The sequence below is a fragment of the Trachemys scripta genome, chromosome 19 (genome assembly GCF_013100865.1).
Source record: "Trachemys scripta elegans isolate TJP31775 chromosome 19, CAS_Tse_1.0, whole genome shotgun sequence".
Classification (NCBI taxonomy): Eukaryota; Metazoa; Chordata; order Testudines; family Emydidae; genus Trachemys; species Trachemys scripta.
The window spans coordinates 331,448-348,291 of NC_048316.1; the positions used below are offsets into that span (position 1 = coordinate 331,448).

Below are 16,844 nucleotides of genomic sequence, written 5' to 3' on the forward strand. Positions count from 1 at the left end.
TCCCCAGACCAGTGAACTACAGAGTTCCCCCCTTCCTCCAAAACCTCTTTCAGTCCTGGGGGCTACACAGTTCCACCCCCACCAAACACCTCTTTTGTCCTCTCCCCAAATATGGAGGATTATACAGTTCCCTAAGCTGGGGGTGGAGGGAAATACAGTCTTAGCATCTCTCCTGCCCCAGAAGAGGGTTATAGAGACCCCCCCACCCCAGAATGGGAGGTGTTATAGAGCGCCCCAACCCCTCACCTCCACTCCAGCCCAGGGGGGTTTACAGAGCCCCCTAAACCCTCACCTCTGCCCCAGCTTGGGGGGGGTCATAGAGCCCCCAAGGTCGGAGAGTTAAGCCCCCACCCCAGGGCTGCTATACAGCCCTTGCCCTCAGCCCGGCGGCTTGGTAGCTATAGCCCCCAGAGCTCGGGCCCTCCCCCTCACTCCCGGGCTCGAGCTGCTAGCGGGGTCTCTCCCCCTGCCTCCGCCCGGCCGCCCTCCCCCATCCCGACGCGAGTAGGCCCCGCCCCCTCCTCCCACTGGGCCCCGGGCCAGCCGCCCCGCGCTCCCACAGGGCAATAGGAGTGGGGGCGGAGCCTAGCGGACTCACTTGGGCAGCGCGGGAGAGCGGCTGTCAGGAGGTCCCTCCCTCAACCCGCGAGGGGCTAGAACATCAGCGGGACGCCACTGGCCGGGGCTCGAGCCGCAACCGCCTCAGCGCCCAGCTGCCCCGCCCCACGTCCCTCTCACACTGGGCGGGGCTCCGCCTGCCCCAGCTCAGCAACCGCCCTTGGCCCACTCGGCCCTCAACGCCCTCCCCGGCAGCGCAAGGCAGAACCCTGGCTCCCTACACCCCCCCCCCCCCCACACACACACAGGGGAACACGAGGAAGTTTCAAAAGCCACTTTATTAAACGTTACAAAGGCCTCTTTGCCAGCCCAGTGCAGGGACCCAGGCCTGCCTGATGACATACACTTAGAAACCTCTGAAAGTGTAGGAACTAGTACACAGAGTTAATATTCCTTTAAAAGCTGCAGCATAAACATAATAGTAAAAATTTTCTTAATTGTGAGTTAATAAGATTTCAGTTTGTACAGTTAGCTTTGTTACTGGTCCATGGTGCATTTATACAGTAGAGTTATTTTAAGAGACTTTGTACATTTAGTCACTACAGTGATGAAGGTAGAGCAGAAATTAAAGTACTCAGTAGGCACAGAAATCCTTGCCTCTCTCCCTCTTCATCCTCAGAGAAACAGGCAAGGCCTTAGATAGTTAATTATAAGCCAACAGAGCAACTTTCCACAACACTCACTACACACACAAAAAAAATCAGTCTAAAGCATCTTGTACTTTGGGGTAAAGAGGTCAATATTTCTCCCTAGGTGCTTAGAGAGCAGATCCACCATTGGGCTTAGCCACCCTCTGAGTGCTCAGTCACATCTTTCTGGTAGTTGTCCATCAAGAGTCTGGCTCATTTTTTATGATAACAGCCAAAGCAACATCCAACACTCAAAGAAGTAGGCTATGTTGATTAGGTTCGTGAATCAATTTCACAGTGTAGCTACTTGTAAATCTACCCTGAAAAGTAAGGGAGGAAAAAAGAGACAAGTAGAAACAAGGACTGGGAAGAAATTAGAAACAGACAGATTAGACACAGTACACACAGTGGTGACTCAATGGGTGAAGCACCAAGTTATTTCTTTCCCTCCGACTGGAGAGTAGTCACCCATACCTACAAAGTTTGGCAATAAGAGGGAAGAGGCAACAGCATTTGTTACCAGCCTTTCCTGAAGTCCTAGAGGAACACTCACCCTGAGGACTAGTTTAGAGGGAAGACAATTTGTGAAGTAATGCAAACATTTTACATATAAATATATATATAAATTTTTAAACTACATTTGGCACTGATTCTACACTGGAAACATCTTGCTGGCTTGCAGAGAAAAGCCTTCACTGAACTACTTTTTGGCAAAAGACAAAAACCCCAAACAAAACCAACTTTGGTAAGTGTCTACATGACAAACACTAAACATTTTTAAAGGTACTCTTAGATTAAACTGACACCAAAAAGTGACAGACTGTCTTTTGAAGACAATGTAAACACCTTATAAAGAAGTGTTTAATCACGAATACCACAAGGCAGCACTAATGGTTCAGTGCTCAAATCTTTAGAGCTTCAATAATAGAATTTAACTGCATATTCATAAAACAGCAGTGAACGACAAGTAGTGTTTACAAGGGTGGCAGGCTCTTCCACAACCAGTCAGAAGGCATTAATGGAGTAAGACAAGGCAGGCAAAGGTGTTAAGAGTTTCTTCCAAGAAGGCACAAATTTACGATTTGGTTCCCACCCCTTTAGTAGTGTGTCAGAAAAGACACGTTTAAATTGGGGGCACGGAAGAGACAGCGAAAAGGACAGATACCCAAACATACTCTTCAAATTTATCTAGAATGCAGTAGTCACTGGCAACAATACATTGCTTCTAGATTCTGAAATGCAAACATGAAATCCTCTTCATCAGCTCATACTCAAGATAACCAAGGCACTGTGCAAGTTGTGGGCTGTGCTTATTAGCATTTTAAAATTAGGAGTGTAACTTTTAAATAAAGGCACATTTCCTATAAACCAGAGAAAGTTAACACATGACTAATCAAAATAATTTTGCTTTATACATCAGTAGGTGAGAGCTTGAGAATACAGCAGGTTTGAAGGAGAGAGATGGCTTCCGCTGGTTTGCATTTCTTCTTGTAACTCATGAGGACACATTCCAGACTATAACAGAAAAAATAAGGATTGGAAAAGCAACAGTTCTCTTCCCCTCACCCTCCCACATCAAAGAGGCATAAAACAATCCTGCAACTTAATGACCTGAGCTACTGAACACTCAAAATATTCAACATAAGGAAATTCTAAATAATTTCCTGTGTTTGTTTTATGATCGTTTCATTCTTGCACAGGACTCGCTTTTAGAATTCATGTACCGGGTATTTCTCACCTATGGTCACAATTCTGTTTGTAGCATCACAATTAGTTGCTGTAGATTGTGGTACAAAGAGGCCCAAAGGGGAGAAATGAATACGCTGTCAGAGCTCGAGAGTAAATGAATCCTGCTGGAAAGCTTTTTAACAGCTGCATCACAAATTCAAACAGCTGAACACCAAGCAGTGCAACTAGTGATAAGCTCCCTGGCTCTACTATGGCCAGAGTATGAATCCAGAGTCTTCCCTGCACACACCAGAAACATCTCCACTTGCATTTGTATTTATAGGTTTGTTACCAGTTACAATAAAGGGCTTGTGGCTATCGTATACACAAGGGTACATCTGGCAACATTCAGAAGTTGGGAAAAGTAAAATCTGGATATCAAACAAGGGAACATCTTTCCTCTTAAAACTTCTACTGCAATATACTTCTGTTTAAACAGTTTGTTCACCAGTGATGAATCCTTGAGAACTGACTGTCCTCCTCCTCCCCCAGGCTTCTGCTACAGCAGGAGAGCTAGTGCATGAAGTCAGTGGGGTTTCTTGCACTCAAGTGAGACTAGGCAGATCAAGGCTCTTGTCTTCACTGAAGCGCTACAGTCCAGGCAATACTACACTGATGGGAGAGCTTCTCCCATTGGCATAGTTAATCCACTTCCACGAGAGGCGGTAGCTATGTTGAAGGGAAAAGCTCTCTTGTCAACATAGCACTGTCTACAACAGGGGTTAGGTAGATATAACTGCGTCGCTCACAGCTGTGGATTTTATACACCCCTGCACAACATTGATATAAATATGCACGTTTACAGTGTAGACCTGGCCTAACTACCTTGCTATCTAAGCACTATTGAGGATTGGAGGAGGAACCTCATATGAAGCTTCCCTACTTTTTTTGTTGTTTGTTTTGCCTGACTTCTAGGCTGGAAGACAGCAAAGGGAGTCTGATTGGTTGGAGTACCCATTTTGGGATTAGGAAAAGGGTGTGACCCAATAGAAGAAGGCTAGACTGCTTTGCAAGAAAGAAAAGTGACATAAGGATATTGAACCTGGAGCCTAGAGGATTAATAAATGTAGAAATACTATGAAAGATGAATTTGAGAAATGTGTATGTCCACAGCTCCCGTCAGCTAAGGTTCCCAACAAAAAGAACAGGAGTACTTGTGGCACCTTAGAGACTAACAAATTTATTAGAGCATAAGCTTTCGTGGACTACAGCCCACTTCTTCGGATGCATATAGAGTGAAACATATTGAAGAGATATATATACACACACACACACACACACACACACATACAGAGAGCATGAACAGGTGGGAGTTGTCTTACCAACTCTGAGAGGCCAATTAAATAAGAGAAAAAAACTTTTGAAGTGATAATCAAGCTAGCCCAGTACAGACAGTTTGATAAGAAGTGGGCTGTAGTCCACGAAAGCTTATGCTCTAATAAATTTGTTAGCCTCTAAGGTGCCACAAGTACTCCTGTCCTTTTTGCGGATACAGACTAACACGGCTGCTACTCTGAAACCTAAGGTTCTCAACGTATTTCATGTATCAGAGGGGTAGCTGTGTTAGTCTGAATCTGTAAAAAGCAACAGAGGGTCCTGTGGCACCTTTGAGACTAACAGAAGTATTGGGAGCATAAGCTTTCGTGGGTAAGAACCTCACTTCTTCTTGCATCTGAAGAAGTGAGGTTCTTGGGAGCATAAGCTTTCGTGGGTAAGAACCTCACTTCTTCAGATGCAAGAAGAAGTGAGGTTCTTACCCACGAAAGCTTATGCTCCCAATACTTCTGTTAGTCTCAAAGGTGCCACAGGACCCTCTGTTGCTTTTAACGTATTTCATGTTACTCTTCGGAAACCCCTGTGAGGTATGCGTCATTATCCCCATTTTAAAGATTGAGAAATTGAGGCAAAGAAGTGATCAAGTGACATGGCCACTCTCACAGTCACTGACAGAGTTGGGATTGGGACTCAGGGGTCCCAGTCTCCTGCGGGATCCCATTTCTACTCAGTGCGCAAGAGCCTGAGATTCAACAGATAAGGTTCCCACAGAAGCCATAAAACTTCACCACATCACACAGATTATGTTCAAACATTAATTTAGCATCGCAAGTATTACTTTGGACTACTGCATATGTCAAGCATGCAATATGGCTAAGTTAGCGTTACTGTGTGAACCTTAACTTTTGAATATTATGACCTATGTACTAGCAGTCACAACCAGAGTGTGTTACATTAACAACTTTTTGCATTCGATTTACAGTCTTATGCCCCATGTACGCTAGTCCTACTGACAAAACGGTGCTTTAGCTAAACACTTACCAATGATGATGATGATAATGATGAGAACAACTGCTATCAATATTGCCCACATCTGTTAAAAAAAGCACATCATTTAGTACAAACAACTCACTTAGATATTTTGAAAAGAGGGCAAACTACTGCTCCCCTGCCTTACAATTAATGTTTTACACTCTGTCTTGGCTTCTCAGCAAATAAAGGAGTGTGCTCCCAGGCCTTCCTGCAATTAGCTGACATGACTGTAAGAGACTAAAGGCTCTTTGTAGTGCTGTGTCTGTGTTGTCATTCAATCCATATCACTGAATTTCTTCCTCCATCTCCAACACCTTAAAATTAGTACATTCATTTATCCTTGGCCACATTTCTGTCCTGGAGATTGTTTTGTGTAAAGGAATGTGGCCAGGCCACCCAACTTTTGGCTAGTTCATCTACTTCACTAAGGGCAGGTCTACACTAACCCACCCCCCCAATTCAAACTAAGGTATGCAACTTCAGCTACGTGAATAACGTAGCTGAAGTTCGAAGTACCTTAGTTCGAACTTACCTCGGTCTAGACGCGGCAGGCAGGCTCCCCCGTCGACTTCGCGTACTCCTCTCGCCGAGCTGGAGTACCGTAGTCAACGGCGAGCACTTCCGGGTTCGACTTATCTCGTCCAGACAAGACGCGATAAGTCGAACCCAGAAGTTCGATTTGCTTGCCGCCGAACTACCAGGTAAGTGTAGACCTACCCTAAGAAAGATGCTCATTAAGGACCAGATGTTGTAATCTTAAATACTACTATTCACCATGAGTAAAGGCTACAGAAATTGGCCATGTGTTTTCATGGTTAAAGTCACCTAGATTTCTTCCCCTTTATGTAGTATTCAGCTACTTATAGTTCTTAGTAACATTAATTTGTATTGGAAATACTCGAGTCATGGTTACCTTACAGTTCTTCCACCAATACTTTCTTTTCAGCTTGGCAGCACTGGTCTCAAATTGGGAAGCTCCTGCCTGCAGTGCATCAGCACGGTCATCCAGCTCTGACAGCTTCTGATCTCGTTCCAACACCTTGTCCACATTCACCCTCATGATGTCAACCACCTACAGTGATTTAATAGTCACAGTAAGTTATTCATTCCTTCATGGTGTCAAGTATCAGGGGGTAGCCGTTTTAGTCGGTATCTACAAAAACAAGGAGTCTGGTGGCACCTTAAAGACTAACAGATTTATTTGGGCTTAAGCTTTCGTGGGTAAAAACCTCACTTCTTCGGATCTCCAAGTGCTCGCCCGTCCACTCCTGTACACCAGCTCGACGAGAGGTGCAGGCAGAGTCAACAGGGGAGCAGCAGCAGTCGACTCACTGTAGTGAAGATACCGCGGTAAGTCGATCTAAGTACTTCAACTTCAGCTATGTTATTCAAGTAGCTGAAGTTGCATAACTTAGATCGACCCCACCAGTATAGACCAGGCCAAAGTAATTGAGTTGGAGATTCCCAGTGCCTGCCTTGGGGTTTCAATATCAGAAACTTTGTTTATAAACTTACTCCTACTGAAACAAAAGTATTCCACTAATAATCTAGCATGTTAGAAAAGGGTCAGAACTGTATAAGAAAAACTCAGTTATGGAGGCCACAACTGGCATTTGAACTTACTTAACGTTGGCAGCACTCCTCACTTAACGTTGTTACGTTGCTGATCAATTAGAGAACATGCTCATTTAAAGTTGCGCAATGCTCCCTTAGAACATTGTTTGGCAGCCACCTGCTCTGTCCACTGCTTGCAGAAAGAGCAGCCTGTTGGAGCTACCTGGTGGGTGCTTAGAACCAGGGTGGACCGGCAGCCCCACAACAGCTCCCCTAAGTTCCCTGTGTGGCAGCTGTCCCTCCCCACACTGCCATGTGCTGTTCCTGCCCTCTGCCTTGGAGTTGCTCCCAGGAGCCTCTTGCTTGCTGTGTGGTAGGAGGGGGGGAGAACACGACAGGGCTCAGGATAGAGGGAGCTTGCTGACAGCAGAGGCTGTCTCAACTTGCTGATCTACTTAAAAAGGCTGTGTACTTAGAGTGGGGTCAGTGTATTTAAAAGGGGCAATGTTTGTGTGTCTCACACACACACACCCCATGCTGTGTCTCCTCCCTCCATTCGTTCTGCCTTGTACCATGTGAGGCTACAACAACGTGTTAACCCTTGAGGGCTCAGCCAAGTGCTAGTTCATCATTTAGTAGTAAGGCATTCCCTGGGTAATATCCCGCCCTCTGACTAGACCACCTCAACCAAGTTTCACAATCATCATTGCTGTGTACAGTATTAAATTGTTTAAAACTTCGAGTGAGTAAGTGTATTTTTCTTGTCTGGCAAAAAAAATTTCCCTGGAACTTAACACCTCCCTCCCCCCCATTTACATTAATTCTTATGGGGAAATTGGATTCACTTAACATCATTTCGCTTAAAGTAGAATTTTCAGGAACATAACTACAAGCACCTATGACTTCTGAAAAGGAAGTTATGTGCTACCCTGTCTCAGCCAAGGATGTTTTTTGGCTCACACAGGAAGTTTTGCCATAGTTTTGATACACAACTAGAAACCCCTGGCAATTGTGGATTTCCAAATAGCAAAGCTCATTCGCTGTCAGAAACCAACCGGAGTTGTGTAGCTAACACATTGGCTCACAAGATATTCATCTTTGCAGGAGCAGGTCAACACCTGGAAAGTATCACAGATTTCCTGCAATGAGTCTCAAGATGACAGTTCAGATCGCAAGAGGGACAAATGATGAAGACATTCTAGCTTTTGGTTCATACACTGAAGCAGACAACTTTAAACTTTGCCCACACAACACTTCCATATGTCTTCCCTCTGTCAGATTTCCCAAGGTCAAAGGAATAGTAAAGCTGCTCTATACAAGAGCCATACCTCATCTACTTGGTGTTGTGTCTGCTGAAGGCGACGATTACTGCCAGAGGCATTACTTGAGCTTCCAGGGCCACTTGTTGACCTGCAGTGTAGAGACAGTTACACTATGATATCATATAGTTAATTACATTTATATACCACCTAGAAGTATGCTTGGTAATTTGCAAACAAAGGGTACACAAACCAGTGAAAATAAATGTAAAAACCAATGGTCATAACAAAGAAAGGCAGGACATTCCCAAGGAGCTAAAATGCAGCTGAAGAAAGTTAGATTTCTTTTGCAGTGGAGGAGTGAAGCTTTAGCAGCAAACTTTAGCCATAGAATTCAGACAGCTGTTCCAAACTTGCCACCAATGAATGGCTGCAATGCCACCAGAGAGCAGAGAAGCAGGTGGGAGAGAGAAGAGCGGCACTACAGCTCAGAGCTTAGTGTATAGTTGCTCTTGATTGGCCAAGAACATGAGTTTAGGGATCTCCCCCCCGCCTCTTTGCAATAAAAAGCACATGAGCTTGTGTGCACTTTTTTCCCTTTGTTGAACTTGGGAATTTAAATTCTTTTTGGAAGCTACTGAACTCAGAAAAAGATTGGGTCAGTTACTGGAAGCATGCAACACACACGCTGCTTGTTCTCCTAAAAGTTCATCACAGAATAGAGAGGCAGTGGCCAGTACCAGATGTTTCAGAAGAAGGTGAAAGAAGCCCTGTAGAGCAGTGGGACTCAACCTTTCCAAACTACTGTACACCTTTCAGGAGTCTGATTTGTCTTGCGTACCCTTAATGGAGGAAGAAAAACAGGCACATTTACAGTTTGTGCACATAAGACATCTACAACAGTGGTTCTCAAGCAGGGGTCTGGGGCCCCTGGAGGGACTGCAAGCAAGTTTCAGGGGGTCCGCCAAGCATGGACAGCATTAGACTTGTGGGGCCCAGGACAGAAAGCTAAAGCCCCACTGCATGGGGCTGAAGCCAAAGCCTGAGCAACTTCGCTTGGTGGGAGCCCACTGTGGCATGGGGACCTGGGCAATTGCCTTGCTTGCTACACCCGACGTTGTTTCTGGCTTTTATATGCAGCAAAACACTGGCTTTTATATACAGAAAACAGTTGCTGTGGCACATGTGGGCCATGAAGTTTTAATAACATGTTGGATGGGCCTCAGAAAGAAAAAGGTTGAGAACCCCTGATCTACAATATATATCTTCTGTATTTTGGCCTTTTATCATTTGCTTGCTGTACCACCATTCAATATGGATTATGAACACAATTCTAGATAGGACACTGGACAGGACACCAACTGGGCCTCAGGTATCAAACATAAAGCTACTTACAGAGAGATGTGTGGGTTCTCCATCTCTTGGAAGTCTTTAAATCAAGACTGGATATGTTTTAAAAAGGGGAACTACACAAAACTGAGGAAGCTGGTTAAATGGAAATTAAAAGGAAAAGTCAAAGGTGAAATGCCTGAAAACTGCATGGACATGGTTACAAGCAAAAAGGCATCCTTTTAAAAATTGGAAGTCAAATCATACGGAGGAAAATAGGAAGGTGCATAAACTCTGGCAAATCAAGTGTAAAAGTATAAGGCCACAGGTCAAAAGAGAATGTGAAAAGCAACTAGCTAAAGCAACAAAAAAGTTGTTTTTGTTAACTACTTCTAAAGCAGGAAGTCTGCCAAACAAACTGTCAGTGGGGTCACTTGACAGTTGGGGTGCTAGAGGATGATAAAGCTGTTGGAGAAGCTAAAGGAATTCTTTGCATTGGTCTTCACTGCAGAGGATGTGGAGAAGATCTCCACATTTGAACCATTCTTTTTAGATGACAAATCTAAGGAACTGTCCCAGATTGAGGTGTCAATAGAGGTGGTTTTAGAACAAATTGAGAAATTAAACAGACGTAAGTCACCAGGAACAGATGGTTTTGAAGGAACTCAAATATAAAATTGCAAAACTATTAACTGTGGTATGCAACCTACCACTTAACTCAGCCTCTGTACTAGATGACTGCAGGATAGCTAACGTAACACTGATTTTTTAAAACAGCTCCAGAGGTGATCCTGCCAATTACAAGCTGGTAAGCATAACTTTAGTTTCAACCAATGTGCTTGGTATTGTAGTAAAGAACAGAACTATCAGATACATTAGATAACCACAATATGTTGAGGAAAATCAACATGGATTTTGCAAAGAGAAATCATGCCTCACCAATCTATTAGAATTCTTTGAGGGAGTCAACAAGCCTATGGACAAGGGTGATCCAGTTGACAGTGTACTTGGACTTTCAGAAAGCCTTTGATAAGTTCCTGCAACAAAAGGCTCTTATCCCATGACTGCTTAGTTTGCTTAAAAGGGAAGGTCCTCTCATAGAGCAGAAACTGGTTAAAAAAATAGAAATAGAGGGTAGGAATAAATGGTCAGTTTTCACAATAGAAAGTGGTAAAAAGCATGGTCCTTCAAGGATCTTTACTGGGATCAGTGGTATTCAGCATATTAATAAATGCTACGGAAAAGGGGTGAACAGTGAGGTGGCAAAGTTTGCAGACGACCCAAAGCTGACTGTGAAGAGTTACAACGGGCTCTCACTAAACTGGGTAAATGGGCAAGAAAATGGCAGATGACATTCAATGTTGATAAATGTACATTGGAAAACAATCTCAGTTATACATACAAAATGATGGGGTCTAAGTTCGCTCTTACTACTCAAGAAAGATCTTGGAGTCATCATTGACAGTTCTCTGAAAACATCTGCTCAATGTGCAGTGGCAGACAAAAAAAGCTAACCGTGTTAGTAAGCATTAGGAAAGGGATAGACAATAAGAAAATATTTCATAACGCTGCTATATAAATCCATGGTATGCCCACATCTTGAATAATGCATGCAGTTACTGTCACCCCATCTCAAAAAAAGATATATTAGAATTAGAAAAAGTACAGAGAAGGACAACAAGAATGATCAGGAGGTATGTAAGCTTTCATATGAAGACAGACAAAAAAAAAAAGAAGATTGGTCAGCTTGGAAAAGAGATGACTGAAGTGATCATGAAACTGACCACCCCCGGAACCCCCACCCCTGATGGCGCACCGCCGCCCCATCCAACCCCTCTCTCATTCCTGACTGCCGCCCCTCCCCCCTGGGACCCCGGCCCTCTGACTGCCCCGACCCCTATCCACACCCCTGCCTCCTGACCAGCCCCCCTCCGAACTCCCCTGCTCCCTATCCAACCCCCCTGCTCCCTTACCATGCTGCCTGGAGCAGCGGTGGATGGCGGCGCTACAGCCGAGCCGCCCGGCCAGAGCCAGCCACGCCACCGCACAGCTCAGAGCACTGGGTCGGGCTGGGCTCTGCAGCTGCACTGCCCCAGGATCTCGCCCCCCAGAGCATTGCACTGGCAGCGGAGCCTGTGGGGGAGGGGCCAGGGGCTAACCTCCCGGGCCAGGAGCTTAGGGGCCGGGCAGGAGGGTCCTGCGGGTCATAGTTTGCCCACTTCTGCCTTAGAATCATTGAGGGAGAACAGCAAAATAAAGACAATGGATTTCAAGAAGGCAGACTTTAGCAAACTCGGAGTCAGTAGGTAAGATCCCATGGGAAGCAAGTCTAAGGGGAAAAACAAGAGAAGACAGTTGGCAGTTTTTCAAAGAGACATTATTAAGGGCACAAGAGCAAGCTATCCCACCACATAGGAAAGATAGGAAGTATGGCAAGATACCACCCTGGCTTAACCAGGAGATCTTCAATGATCTAAAAATAAAAAAAAAGAGTTGTACAAAAAGTGGAAACTAGGTCATACGTAAGAACATAAGAATGGCCCTACTGGGTCAGACCAAAAGTCCATCTAGCCCAGTATCCTGTTTTCCAACACTGACCAGTGCCAGGTGCCCCAGGATGGGCAGGAATGGTGTCCTAACTTCTGGCAAACAGAGGCTAGGGACATCATTCCTGCCCCTCCTGGCTAATAGCCATTGATGGACCTATCCTCCATGAATCTATCTAGTTCTTTTTTGAACCCTGTTATGGTCTTGGACTTCACAACATCCTCTGGCAAGGAATTCCACAGGTTGACTATGCATTGTGTGAAGAAATACTTCCTTTTATTTGTTTTAAATCTCTGCCTATTAGTTTCATTTCGTGACCGCTAATTCTTGTGTTATGAGAAGTAGTAAACAACACTTCCTTATCTACTTTTTCTACACCAGTCATGATTTTAGACCTCAATCATATCTCCCCTTAGCAGTCTCCTTTCTAAGCTGACAAGTCCCAGGTCTTATTAATCTCTCCTCATACAGAAGCCATTCCATACCCCTAATCATTTTTGTTGCCCTTTTCTGAACCTTTTCCAATTCATCTTTTTTGAGATGGGGAAACCACATCTGTACACAGTATTCAAGATGTGGGCGTACCATGGATTTATATGAGGCATTATATTTTCTGTCCTATTATCTATCCCTTTCTTAATTATTCCCAGCATTCTGCCGCTGCACATTGAGTGGATGTTTTCAGAGAACTATCCACAATGACTCCAAGATCTCTTTCTTGAGTGGTAACAGCTAATTTCGACCCCATCATTTTATATATATAGTTGGGATTATACTTTCCAATGTGCATTACTTTGCATTTATCAACAGGAAATTTCATCTGCCATTTTGTTGCCCAGTTTTGAGAGATCCTTTTGTAGCTCTTTGCAGTCTGCCTGGGTCTTAACTATCTTTAGTAATTTTGTATTATCTGCAAATTTTGCCACCTCACTGTTTACCCCTTTTTCCAGATGATTTATGAATATGTTGAATAGGACCGGTCCCAGTACAGATCCCTGGGGGACACCACTATTTACCTCTCTCCATTCTGAAAACTGACCATTTATACCTACCCTTTTTTCCCCTTATCTTTTAACCAGGTCAATTACAAAGGATGAATATAAACAAATAATACAAGTAGGTAGAGACAAAATTAGAAAGGCCAAGGCACAAAATGAGATCAAACTACCTAGAGACATAAAGGGTAACAAGAAAACATTCTACAGATACATTAGAAGCAAGAGGAAGACCAAGGCCCGTTTCTCAATGAGGGGGCGACAATAACAACAGAAAATGTGGAAATGGCAGAGGTACTTAATGACTACTTTCTTTCAGTTTTCACCAAGAAGGTTGGTGGTGATTTGACATCTACCATAGTGAATGCCAGTAAAAATGAGGTAGGATCAGAAGAGGCTAAAAGAGCGAAAGAACAAGATAAAAATTACTTGGACAAATTGGATGTCTTGAAGTCACCAGGGCCTGATGAAATGCATCCTTGAATACTCAAGGAGCTGACTGAGGAGATATCTGAGCCATTAGTGATCATCTTTGAAAAGTCATGGAAGATGGGAGAGATTCCAGATGACTGGAAAAGGGCAAATATAGTGCCAATCTATAAAAAGGGAAATAAGGACAACCCAGAAAATTACAGACCAGTCAGCTTAACTTCTGAATCCAGAAAGATAATGGAGCAAATAATTAAGCAATCAATTTGCAAACATCTAGAAGATAAGGTGATAAGTAACAGTCAGCATGGATTTGTCAAAAACAAATCATGTCAAACCAACCCGATAGCTTTCTTTGACAGGGTAACAAGCCTTGTGGGTGGGTGGGGGGGAGCGGTAGAAGTGGTATATTTTGACTTTAGTAAAGCTTTTGATGTTGTCTCACATGATCTTTTCATAAACAAACTAGGAAATGCAACCTAGATGTAGCAACTATAAGGTGGATACAAAACTGGCCGGAAAACCATTCCCAGAGAGTAGTTATCAGTGGTTCACAGTCATGCTGGAAGGGCATAACGAGTGGAGTCCCACAGGGATCAGTTCTGGGTTCGGTTCCGTTCAATATCTTCATCAATGATTTAGATAATGGCATACAGAGTACATTGATAAAATTTGCGGATGATACCAAGCTGAGAGAGGTTGCAAGTGCTTTGGAGGATAGAATTAAAATTCAAAATGATCTGGACAAAGTGGAGAAATGGTCTGAAGTAAATAGGATGAAATTCAATAAGGACAAATGCAAAGTACTCCATTTAGGAAGGAACAATCAGTTGCACACATACAAAATGGGAAATGACTGCCTAGGAAGGAATACCGCAGAAAGAAATCTGGCAGTCAGAGTGGACCACAAGCTCAATATGAGTCAACAGTGTAACCCAATTGCAAAAAAATCAAACATCATTCTGGGATGTCTTAGCAGGAGTGTTGTAAGCAAGACACGAGAAGTAATTCTTCCGCTCTACTCCACGCTGATTAGGCTAAACTGCAGTATTGTGTCCAGTTCTGGGCACCACATTTCAGGAAGGATGTGGACAAATTGGAGAGAACTTAGAGAAGAGCGACAAAAATGATTAAAGGTCTAGAAAATATGACCTGTGAGGGAAGATTGAAAAAATTGGGTTTGTTTAGTCTGGAAAAGAGAAGATAGAGGGGACATAAAAGTTTTCAAGTACATAAAAGGTTGTTACAAGGAGGAGGAAGAAAAATTGTTCTTCTTAACCTCTGAGGATAGGACATGAAGCAATGGGCTCAAATTGCAGCAAGGGAGGCTTAGGTTGGACATTAGGAAAAAGTTCCTGTCAGGGTGGTTAAGCACTGGAATAAATTGCCTAGGGAGGTTGTGAAATCTCCATCATTGGAGATTTTAAAGAGCAGGTTAGACAAACACCTGTCAGTAATGGTCTAGTTAATACTTAGTCCTGCCATGAGTGAAGGGGACTGGACTAGATGACCTCTTGAGGTCCTGTCCAGCTCTATGATTCTGTGGGAGATATGACCGATATCTATAAAATGATGAATAATATGGAAAAAGTGAATAAGGATGTGTTACTTATCCCTTCACACAACATAAGAACCAGAGTCATACAATCCAGTTAATAGTCAGCGGGTTTTAAACAAGAGGAAATATTTTTTCACAGAGTGCACACTCCACCTCTAGTACTTATTGCCAGGGGATGCTGTGAAGGCCAAAAGTCTAACTGGATTCCAAGAAGGATCAGGTAAGTTCAGGGAGGATAGGTCCATCAATGGGTATTAGCCAATAGGGTCAGGGATAGAACCCCATGCTCCGGGGGTCCTTAAACCTCCAACCTCTAGAAGCTGGGAATGGATGATGGGATGGATCACTTGCAATTGCCCTGTTCTGTTCATTCCCTGTAGCATCTGACACTGGCCACTGTCAAAAGACAGGATATTGGGTTAAATGGACCATAGGTCTGACCCAGTGTGGTCATTCTTATGCTGTAGCTACAACAGAAATTATAGACTTGATGCAGGAGTACTTGTGGCACCTTAGAGACTAAAAGTCTCTAAGGTGCCACAAGTACTCCTGTTCTTTTTGCTGATACAGACTAACACGGCTGCTACTCTGAGACTTGGTGCAGTTCTTTGGATAGTACAATGCAGGAAGTCTGACTAGATGATTAGAATGGTCCTTTCTGGAGCAAGATCGTGTTTGTTGTAGCAGCTATTTTAGGAGAAATCTTTGACCTATCCCCTGATTCTCTCTCATTTTAAAATGCTTTAATACTTTTTTCACTGCTCAAAGTACTATTGTCACTATAAACACCCTCTGGTGGCCAATTTTCAGAATGAAAACTCCATCACAATATATGCCATCTTTTAAAAACAGCACCAAATAACCAACTTCCTTTAGTTCATAAAAGGAGACTGTACAAAACCAAAACAAAATAAACAATCCCACAATACCTCCCCCTCCCTCCCAACTGGTAAGGCCAAAGAAATAAAAGGCTCCCTGAATCGCTAGCGAGTGGCTCAGAAGAGTGCCTATGTTCATTTTTAAAACATCGGAGTCTAAGCAGAATCACAGAGCTTACCATACCTGCACACTATAATCCAGAAATAAAGAACATTTTGCTCAATTTTTGTCAACCTAATATGAACTGGCTAGCATAGAAGTCGTTTAACAGCACAGCATCAAGCTGTCTGTAAGAGTCACAATGCATGATTTACCATTTTTGTGAACAGACAGGAATATATATATAAATTCCCAGATTCCTTTCACTGGTGCTAAGCCTTTTTAAAAAAAACCTCTTGTCATTTGACAGGAAAAAAAATCCCCAACCACACTGCTCACAGAACGTGAAAAGATCTAATGCCATTCGTATTTTACTCTTTCCTACTCTGTAAAGGCAGCCCTTACAGAAGTCACATCTATCACCACCTTTAAGAGGCATACAGCAAGAAAGCAGGAGTTTTCTGTGACTTAGTAAACCCCTTGCGACTCAACAATCACTACTCCAAGGAGCACCGAGGTGAAGGAAGCTAATGCTGTATGTAAGGCTTCCTGCACGGCGTTAGGAGACAAAACACCACAAGTGGGTGACAGCAGCGGCCGCGTTAGACAGCAGAGACCGGCTGTGGTGGTAGGATCGTGTGGGACACACTGGTGTGCAGATCCAGCTGTACCGCCACGTCCCCACAGCAGCAGCTCCTGTCCACACACCGCCCGTGCACTAGTTGTGACTTGGGCCCCCCAGCCCCAGCCTGGCTCCACCTGGCTCAAGTGCCCAGCCGCGGCGCAGGGAGAGGCGAGCCCGGCCCGCAGGCCCGGCAATGCCACCCGCGGCCGGCCGGCCGGCCGCGCGGGAGCGGGCAACGCCGCGGGTACCAGGGCTCTGCCCCCACGGGCAGAACGTGACCGCCGGGCC

General features: G+C 44.1%; 1 protein-coding gene across 1 annotated transcript; it reads right to left on the reverse strand.

The window, feature by feature from the left end:
* Window positions 1-877: 877 nt before the first annotated feature.
* VAMP3 (vesicle associated membrane protein 3) lies at window positions 878-8,246 on the reverse strand (the record flags this gene model as incomplete). The annotated part of the gene is given in 4 exon segments (XM_034753426.1): window positions 878-2,762; window positions 5,292-5,343; window positions 6,196-6,354; window positions 8,165-8,246. Coding segments are annotated over 4 exon segments (313 nt in total), but the record flags the coding sequence as incomplete, so codon positions are not given.
* Between the last annotated feature and the right edge of the window lie 8,598 nt (window positions 8,247-16,844).